Here is a 10,531-nt window from a genome sequence, read left to right as displayed (position 1 = left end):
TAAGATACCATTTAAATAGTTTCCAATAACGAACGAAATATATAATCACATATAAATATACTTAAGTTTACAATCGAATACCAAGGAACGACTACCTTTGGCCGAACGCTCATGTACAATTATTACAAAACGAAGACGCTCGTCCTCAACTAGAATTCTTCCCAAATGAAAGAATCCAATTCAAACCAGGTCCACTAGAAAAACCGAACGGTCAAAGACCATTCAGTGACGAACGTACACTTTCATAGGGAATTTCATCCTTATAATTCTTTATAGCAATTCATTTCTCCACATCTATTTTCATAAAATCAAACATCCATATCATAATAATATTCATACATCATATAGTCAAAACATATCAACAATCATACTTCGTATTCATTCCGCAACTCAACAAACATGCATCCATAAAAAAAAAAACGAACGTATAAACTAACATACAATCAAATTATATAAGCTTCCTTTACCTCTAACGTGACAGAACACTTTCCGATAGTGTATATGGTTCACCTCTATACGTCCTTCTACCCTCAACGCTCAACAATCCAAACTACACCAAGTGAAAACCCAACACTATCAGAACCACTCATTTAAGAAGGGTGATCATTACATGAAACCAGGACTTGGTTTGCATGTCCAGGAAAATGCACGACTGAATGAAGGGAAGAACTTACTAGTTCAGCTTCACAAACCGAACGGTTTAACTGGAAGCTCTTGATGCCGAAAGTGCTTCTGCGGTGCCTGAATGGTGATCAGAGAAGAGAAAGTGAGTGTTTTCTTAGAGAGAATATGAAGAAATCTAGAGAGAAGGAGGAGGAAATGGTTCAGAGATTTGGAGAAAAAGGTGAGCATGCAGAGAAGTGACACGAGATTTTGGAATTTAGCATTTACCACTACCGTCACCAAGACCGAACTTCCACTCTCCCGCAACCACCTGTTTTCCACTTTTTGATTTCCAGATTTTCTTCGCTTGACACTTGACGTCCGCTCAGAGAGATTTTGGGTGCATTTTTAATGAAGTCTGACATAAGATATCATATATTTAAATTGGTAATTATGTTGTTATAAAAAATATTTACTTAACATTGATAATTTTTACGAAATTAGATATAATAATATAAAAATAGTTATAATAAATTATAATTTTATAAAAAAGTAATTTATTTTGTTTTAATTATTTTTATATTTAAATAAATATATACAATGGGTGAGTATTATACATAACTCCAAAAAGAAAGAAACACCACTAATTTTCTCACATATTTTTTTTGTGCAAGAATGATAAGTTCTTCCATCCTTTGAAAAACTCAATATTAATAAAATCTGGGAAGTATGTTCCATGCATTAATGGTGTAAGTGATACTCAAACAATTGTGCTATTGTGCTCTACAAATCATCACATAATATCTTTTCACCTCCTTCACTAATTTATATGTGAATATTATATCTTTTAAAATAAAGAACTTTCAAAAACAATTTTTAATATTTGTTTTCCTGTGTTCAGTTTCACAACAGCTAAAGAATACACAGACACTTCATTGATTCTCTTGCAGTTCGGTTTTAGTTTCTGAATTTCTTTCTCACCCGTCAGGTCCAACGCTGGACACGACGGCTCCAACAACACCGCAATGGTAATTTCTAGGTTTCGCATTCTTATTTCTTTCATTTACCTTCTCTTTACACTTCCTTTCTTTGATCTTTTTGTTCCTAAAGTCACTGATTCCGGCGTGTGTTCAGTGTATTTGTGGCAAGCAAATTGCAACTGTTGTGGTCTCTCAAGGTACTTTCTTTAACAGAAAAATGAGGTGAGTCTCGTTATTCTTTGCATTTTAACCTTTTGAAGGTTTATGTGAGCGAAGTTGAGGCATGTGTCCTTGTTGCAGGTATTGCAATTTTCTACCTTGGAAAATGTGTTACCGGCTAAAGCATAAGCTCGCAGAGAAGAAGTCTATTCGACGGGTCGGAAGCTGTTCCAAGTTGCGGAAAAAAGTAGGAATAATAGTGTTTGATGAAAATTTGATGTGATTTTAATATTAGGCTGAAATAAAAAAAATAAAGTAAATAAATTTGAAGTAGTTTCTAGGGGTAGGGATTAAACCTATATTGGCTGAAGATTGAAGAACCTATTCGTAATGTTGTTTATGCAAAAGTTCAAGTTGATGGTATCTAATTGATTGGCATTGAGGTGCCTCAAGAAACGTTGTTTCTTACGCTGATTTTATAGTTTATCACTTTGAATGTCTGACTAGATGTGCTGATAATTGGTTTATAAATGTCTACAGCTGCCATATGAATGTAGCATTGATTTAAATTAATTATACTTACAGGTAATTGCTGTCATGGATTACAACCTTTCTGACCTAATTGGTAATGGAAGTGATGAAATGAAATCTGAAATGAGTCCCAAAGATGCATTAGATGATGTGGACATCTCTTTGATATGTAAGAGGTTTCCATCAATTACCTTGGGTAGCGCTGCTCGAGTGGATTTGTATGATGGGACTACATCATGTTCTGAAACAATGAACTCTTTGACAACAGAAAATTTTGAAAATTGTTTTTCTAATTCTTCAGAGACAAGGTGGGTTCAAAGTGCTCTTTCTGAAGAATGGCCTTCTTTATATGTCAAGCATTCTAGTGTATCATCTTCCACATCAGGAAAAGATTCTTTGCTGCCTGATTTAATGTCTTCAATACAAGAAAAAAATTCAGATCAAATCACCGGGGAAGATTGTCAAATGAAAGTGGCAATGGAGTCACAGCCAAATCCTACACTAAGTGAGTTATTTCTTGACAAGTCTATAAATTGCATACCTGGGTTGAGTAAGAGGCACTACAGGAAGCTGGAGGACTGCGGATTTCACACTGTGAGTTCCTGAAAAAATTGTGTATTTTGCAAAGTTCTTTGATTTTCTGTTTTGAAAGGATGGCTTGGATTCACATTAATGCCTCTCTTTATGTGTAGTTACGAAAATTGCTGCTCCATTTTCCACGATCATATGCTAATATGCAGAATGGACATATTAAAATTGATGATGGGCAATATTTGATTTTTGTTGGAAAAGTCTTATCTTCAAGGTGAATCTATTTCATATGAAAATTTGTATCCTTTTCTCTTGGCATAAGGTTTTCTTGGTGCTTGATTTGTCACTTGAATTAAATATTGTGGCTGATGTATGCTTGCACATTTGTCATTATCCAATTGTTAATGGCTTTGTAGATCCTTTAATGTGATTGGTTGAAAGGTGGAAAATGGAGGATGACTTTGAGATGTTTTTTTATTTGATATAAAGTACTTTTTATTTCATGTATTGGAAGTCTCACATCAACTAGTGATAAGGCTAGTTTAGAATATATAAGTGAGTGTAAATCTTATCTTACAAGCTGATTTTATTGGGTTGAGTTAGACTTAAAGTCCACTTCTTAATACCTGTCCCATCTTCTCACATTCCACCTGCTTAAACAATGATTGTAGTTAGCATAATGTCATAGGACTAAAACTTTCTGTAGTAACGGTAAGTAACTTGATCCTGAAAGTCTTGATTTTGATTTGATGCTATTAAAACATATGGTTTTATCATATCATGCCTATCTAAAATGGTTACTTATCACATATATACCTGCATATGGCCAGGGAACCATTAAATCAACTGTTCTTGCTTTATTCCTTAGTAGGCTTAAGCATCTTTATATAGTGATTTAGTTAAATTGGTTTCTTAATCATACTTTGGAACTATGAAATGTTTAACTTTTAAACCGTTATTTTCATTTCTTTTGACAGAATGGAACCTTTCAGGAGCCTAAACCCAACACCTTAGTTAGTTAATGACATGGTATGGGGTCAACCTCCTTGACCAAGTGATCAAAATTTTAATCCTTGCTCTCCTTCTAAATAACAAAATTATGAATTTCAATGTTGTGAAAAAAAATGGTTAGCATATTGTCTATTCTTCAAGCCTAAATAGCATTTGTGTGAGGGGGAGTAAAGGATGGCAAAAGCTGTTAATGTGCCTTCACCTAGGCACTTAAGCTTTTGGGGTAGTAAGCCATTGAGGCTCATGACATCATTGAGTCTAGCATCTATTCACATGCCTGTTATTGTGTGTAAATTACATTTAGAAACTGATGGTGATTTATAATGTTTTAAGTTGATAACTTTTAGTCTTTCCTTTGCAGGGGTGTCAAAGCTAATTATTCATTGTCATTTCTTGAGGTGGTTGTGGGCTGCGAAATTGCTGAAAGTGAATGTGGTTTTGAGCATGTGACCACTGATGCTATTGGTGTGCAAGAGAGGACAATTTATTTACATCTAAAGAAATTTTTTCGTGGTTCACGTTTTACCTTCAAAGCTTTTCTTCAAAGGCTTGCAGAAAAGTATCAAGAGGGAGACATAGTATGTGTTGGTGGCAAGGTGAGTTTGGTTCTCCCCCTCTTGCCCAACTAGTTTCCTTATTGTATTGCAAGTTTTCAATGTGTGGAGGGATTGTAGTTTCCTCAACTTCTTACAGATATCATAAATATGGGTGTTGAAGAAGGTGATAATGTATGGACTATGTGAAATAATCTATATTGCGTTCTTTATGTGGGAGTGTGTTTGAAGTTGTTTACCCATACAAAACCTTAATATTAGATTTCATCTTAAAACAAATTGTCATTATTTATTTACCCTCAGCACCCTCTCCATTGGTGCCTGTCAAAGTATTTGTCTTGATAATGTTTAGGTGGAAGGGTTTTGGGCAGAGGGACTAAAGCATTCTTTTGTCAAATTAAAGGAGTCGAAAAGATCAATTTTAATTTTGAAGGACCAACACAAACTTATCCCAAAATTGAGGAATAGAAACATATTTCAGCCTTTTTTTTAATTGAAAATTTATTATGATAATAATAATAATAATTATTGTTATTATTACTATTACTATTATTATTATTATTAATGTTGGGGTCCTTGTAAGGATCCATGGGCTTTGGAAAATGGGGATGGGGGAAAATGATCTTGAGGTGGGGAATAGTGATACTGCTAGGGTTATGGGAACATTGGGAATGTTGATATGGGAGCTTGGAGGAATCCTTGGCCCTGCCCTCCATGGTGACATGCCTAGGTCATGCTCAAATACCTTGGTCAATTTAGTAAGGGTGTAAGTAACGATGAAAGAAGAGATCAGTTTTAGACATAAATTAATGGGATATTAAATGGGCATGTTGCATTGTGATGAAAGACAAAGCATCAAGTGCTATTTATACTAGGAATTAGATTAAGCTCTAGATTCTGAGCCATGGTCAAATACAAGAATAAATAACTCATCGAAGAAAAAATGAAATTCTCTAGTATAAGGTAAGGTTCTAATAAGATAAGATCCCTAAAAATAATTATTGCTAAGTATTAGTAGTTATAGATATTATGCATCATTCTCATACTCTAAGATATTCAATATGTCTGTGTGTCTAGATATATATTCTAACCTGTCTTGTTTTTTTAACTTTGTATTATGTTTAATTTAATTTAATATGATTGAGTACACTTTGCTTTTGTCTAACTTATTCACATTCTTGCACGCAGATAAAACCTTATTCCTTCACATGTACAAGATATATTAATATTCTGTTTTAATTTATTTTGGAATTGTTTAAGAGTGCACATTATTATTGATTTTTTAAAATAGGTCAGGACTATGCGTGCTAAAGATCACTATGAGATGAGAGAATATAATATTGATGTGCTTGAAGATGTAAAAGATTTGTCCTTTTTCGCTAAAGAGAGGCCATATCCTATCTATCCTTCAAAAGGGGGTTTGAACCCAAATTTTCTTAGGGACACTATTGCAAGGTTTGTGGCTTCCAAATTCTTTTATGCAGAATCTTATTTGTAATTTCTTTTTATAAAAACAATATTTCTTGTTTAGGAATGATAATTACTCATGATAAGGATGTCAGAGTGGGTCACTTTTTTTTTTCCTTTTATAAAATCGAGTTAGGTTGACACCCCATTGTTCAACAATCATTTCCCATTACATGAAACAATTTATTGAAAAGAAAGAAAAAATAAACAAAAATATGTGGGGTCAAACCAAACTCATGTTTAAGAAAATACAAAGCAAACTCCCTTAAAATTAAGCAAAAGAAAAAAAGGGAGTTGAAATCTATTATGAAAAAAATCTAGCATAATCCCCAAATTTGCAAGCTTATCTGCACAAAGATTTCATTCAAGAAAAATGTGGGTTACTTTGAACTCTATAGCATCACAACTCTTCATGCATGTTTGCCATCTCCCTCAAAAATGACCATGGAACAATTTGAGGAGATGAAAGGACTTGGCAAACCAAAGTAGAATTACATTCCAACCACACCCGGCTATAACTATTAGCCCAAGATGTCTCAATAGCCAAAATAATCCTCATAATCTCAGCATATAAAGCATTTTGACTACCCAAATAATAAGAAAATTTTTTTCAATATATTTCCCTGACTACCTCTGAAAATTATGCAAGCAACATGACCTGGATAACCTTTAGCAGCTTCATCTGTATTAATTTTGATCCATCGGACAACATGCATATTCAAGTAACTTGAAGAGTCTTAGTTGCTTTCCTAGGCCTAGTTTGAATATCAAAGAATTTCAATATAGAAAAATTAATCATATCGTTCCACATAGTTACCAAATAGCCTAACATATACCTTTATAACTCCAAATCTATACTTTATTGAAATCTAAAATAATTTCTCATCCTCCACAACATCCCTATAGTATAAGTAACAACAACCAAACATACATCTTTCACTAAAATACTACCATCAGCTTACTTAAGATTAATATGAAAGAAGTTTCTTATTTCAATTAATTTATTTGAAACAATGCATTATATATAGATAACTCTAACCCGTATATTAATTACATAAAAATCTCTAGAATTTTCTAACAACTTCTAACAGCTTAGTAGTACACTTAATATCCTACTAGCAACAATGCCCTGGTGAATGGATATACTTAAGAAAGATACACAAGAATATTGGAATGAATTTGAAAGAGTGTCTTCTCCTCTCCTAGGATTACATATTTATAATTACTTGGGGTACACCACATACAATGTATTAGAGGGAAAATAAGGGATTTCGAAGAGATGCACCTCGGAACTAGTTTTAGCACAAAACACATAGCACCTTACAATAAATCCTATTGAAGACTATTTATTCTAACACTTCACCTCAAGCTAGATCATAAAAATTGTATGTACTGAGTTTGGAACAAATAAATTAAATCCGAGGACCTCAATATTTCAACTTAAATCCAAATTTGTCACTACCTCAATAGACTGAAAATCAGTGTCCAACACTTCCATACAATCTGATTCTGGTTCAACAGCAGAAGTTTCTCCTACTGTATTCAATACATTTGTTTCATCTTCTTCTGTGTCAGAGTCTCCTCCTGCACCTTTCTTTAATACCCATCCCATGCAAACCAGGTCGAAATCTGGTATTTTTCAGAACAGAGTTCATCCATCCTTGTTATCTCATTCTGAACCTACCAGCGTTAAACAAGCTCTTAAGGGTAAAAATTGGATGACTGCAATGCAATAAGAACGAGGTTTTAATGAACCAAAAATTGGATGACTGCATTACACTAATTTGTTGCTCTTTTATCTTCTCCAGAGCTTTACAAGCCTTGCCTGTCAATGTAGATCCAATTCCTAAAGGTATCACAGAGCAATTTGGACTACCAAGTCTTCATGATGTAAGGAACTCTAACTTCAAGAATTCTTTATTCTATTTATGAAATTATTTTCCTACCTGCCATATAAGTATCGTCAACTACGTTGACAGTATAGACTTTTTATTTTATATTTTGTTTAAAAATCATGTTAGCTATCACTATGTATTTTGATATCTTAGTTATGCTGATAACTCAGAAGGGTATCTATCATTTGCCATCACATGATAATTTATTACACAACGAAAATCGAAGAAACAAAAAGTATGGGGGACTAGACCAAACCCATATAAAACAAATGAAACAACTTCCCAAAACATATACAAATCTGTCTGCAATTAACATTTTTTCTACTGCTTGCTGATGAATTGAAAGTGTTGTGGTGTTAGAGGAATTTGAAATTTAGTGAGTATTTGACTTAGAAATAATTAGAGAAAGAGGGTTGAAAAGTTAAGGAAAGACGTACATGTACTCTTGAAAATCAACTTGCATTGGCCAGTTTTGGGCTCTATAAACCTAAACCTGAAACCCTGAATCTTTTATATATTTGTCTTTTTTTCTTTCAGTATTTCTCTGTTTCTGAAGTGTTCTACATATTTTGGGCTGCAAATTTGATTTTTGGAGTAGAATTGCTCTAATAAAGGAAACGGGGTGGCTTGGACTTGGCGGTTGTGTGCATTTATTATGTCATAATTTATTTGTAATTATGATGTTTGAAAATCAAATGCTCTTTCATTCCTATTTTTCTGAAACTTTATCCCAGCTGTTCCCCATATTTTTTACTGAAAGTTAAAATTTTTAAATGATAACCATGTAGGCATATATTGGAATCCACAAACCCAAGGATATAAGTGAAGCTGATTTGGCTCGCAAGAGACTCATATTTGATGCGTTTTTTTACCTGCAGGTGAGGTCATTGTTTTATTTCAGATTTTATTTTGACAACTCTAAAATTTTTCCACTGTGAGAAATACTAGCAATGCATTCTCTAAGACTCTTAAACATTATTATCGGTGAACTTTTTATTAGAAGTTACAAAATTTTATGTGCTCTTTTGAACCTGGTAGAAGAATTTGTCCAGATTCATTATATCTTTTTTATAGTGATGAATATGCAGATTCATGGATCCTATTTAAGAGCAACAAATCTGAATGAATCAATTCAGAATTAGGTGCATTTATTTTTCTATTCACCTAATTTTTAGAAGATATGCTTTTTAGTTTATTCATTAAATAACCAAACACATTAATGTTAGACTGTCATTTTATTTGATAAAAGATTGTATTTGGAGACATCAAGATTGAGTTTGTTAATTCAAGTGAGCTGGTAATAAATATTTTCATTAAATCTTTACTGAGACCTATAATTGATTATATTTGTAAAAAGCTTTATACATATGATTTATATGCACCAGTTTGAGAGGGAATGTTAGGTATTGTTAAGATATTGTTAGTGACAATATTATTTATATTTAGGCTTAAGCCATATTTTCCTGGTTGATTCTTCATTATAAATACATACCGTATGTGTATGTTGTGAAGTACTTGTTTGACCATATCGCAAGTGGTTTATTGCATTCTATCATGTTTTCTTGTAATACTTTATCCTTCTTTTTAAATGCTTCAATCATTCTCTAACTACATCTCTGCTGTTGGTTGTTAGTTAGGACGCTTATTCCAAATGCTGGAAAGTCTTGGTACCCAAATAGAAAAGGATGGATTGCTTGATAAGTATAAAAGTCCAGAAAATAATGTTATGGGCACTGAGGAATGGTCTTCTCTCACCAAGAGGGTTATTGAGGTCCTTCCATATACTCTTACAACCAGTCAACAACATGCTGTTTCAGAAATTATTTGGGATCTAAAAAGACCAGTTCCAATGAATCGGCTTCTTCAGGTGTGGATTTGTGTCCTGTTGTTGTGGCTTTAGTGCTTCCTCTAATTTTTGTGGATATGTGGTCTCCACATTATAGTCTTTATTAGTGGGTTTTGGTTTTGTGTCCCCAGTTTTGTATTTCTTTTAATTGTATTAAGAATGGTGCATATGATTGGTCAAGTTCTGGTGCTAACCAAATTAGGATCGCAACCTGTATAGTGATGGAATAACATTCTTTTATTTTTTATTTAAAAAATAATTCACACAGTACAGTGTTCCCCTAACTTTTTTTAATGAAAGTGCTAAGGTATCACTATGGTGTTAGCCATCGGAACTATGTTGGCACCACAAACAACATCAATACATCAATAGAATGTAACACCTCAAAATATCATAAAAGAAAGAAGAAAATACAAAGTAACTGGGGGACCAAACCTGGCCTAATCTCTAACCCTATAAAAGGGTAAATCAAATCTATCCTTGAAAATTTTGGGACAAATAAAGTTAGGAACATTATCCCATCAAACATATGTTAAGAAGTGGGTTTTAAGCCTAACTCAACCCCACAAAACTGACTTGTATGATGAGGTTTGCATCCCACTTATATATTATAATTTGACTTTATCTCTAATCGATGTAAGACTTCCAATACTCTCCCTTCACGTCGAGGTATAGACATCTCGAGTCTGAGAGTAGAATTAATGGGTGCTCTGATAGTGGCCCGATAGCGGGTGGAACAGAATGCCACAGATCTCGCTAGGATAGACTCTAACCATAGCTCTGATACCATGTTAAGGAGTGGACTTTAAGCCTAACTTAACCCCACAAAACCTGCTTGTATGGTGAGGTTTGCACCCCACTTATATATTATAATTTGACCTTATCTTTAGTCGATGTAGGACTTCCAACAACATAATCTTTAGATCTAGTGCCAAATTCAGAAAATTTATCAGC

The 10,531-nt window shown here is 33.5% G+C and overlaps 1 protein-coding gene across 3 annotated transcripts in view; it reads left to right on the top strand.

Moving 5' to 3' along the window:
- The first annotated feature begins 1,477 nt into the window (after window positions 1-1,477).
- The window catches only part of LOC108335774 (ATP-dependent DNA helicase homolog RECG, chloroplastic), a 38,559-nt gene continuing 29,505 nt past the window's right edge, over window positions 1,478-10,531 (top strand). Inside the window, exons 1-10 of one of the 3 annotated variants that reach the window (XM_017571923.2) lie at window positions 1,478-1,631; window positions 1,738-1,805; window positions 1,884-1,989; window positions 2,328-2,867; window positions 2,966-3,078; window positions 4,177-4,411; window positions 5,661-5,824; window positions 7,645-7,726; window positions 8,520-8,609; window positions 9,365-9,598. In XM_017571923.2, coding sequence (XP_017427412.1) covers window positions 1,629-1,631; window positions 1,738-1,805; window positions 1,884-1,989; window positions 2,328-2,867; window positions 2,966-3,078; window positions 4,177-4,411; window positions 5,661-5,824; window positions 7,645-7,726; window positions 8,520-8,609; window positions 9,365-9,598 — 1,635 coding nt within the window. In that variant the 5' untranslated portion in view covers window positions 1,478-1,628. The remainder of the gene's footprint in view (window positions 1,632-1,737; window positions 1,806-1,883; window positions 1,990-2,327; window positions 2,868-2,965; window positions 3,079-4,176; window positions 4,412-5,660; window positions 5,825-7,644; window positions 7,727-8,519; window positions 8,610-9,364; window positions 9,599-10,531) is intronic. The other 2 variants (XM_052870124.1, XM_017571922.2) reach the window with 2 other exon arrangements.

The sequence above is a fragment of the Vigna angularis genome, chromosome 10 (genome assembly GCF_016808095.1).
Source record: "Vigna angularis cultivar LongXiaoDou No.4 chromosome 10, ASM1680809v1, whole genome shotgun sequence".
Lineage (NCBI taxonomy): Eukaryota > Viridiplantae > Streptophyta > Magnoliopsida > Fabales > Fabaceae > Vigna > Vigna angularis.
This window is presented reverse-complemented; position numbering and strand designations above follow the sequence as displayed.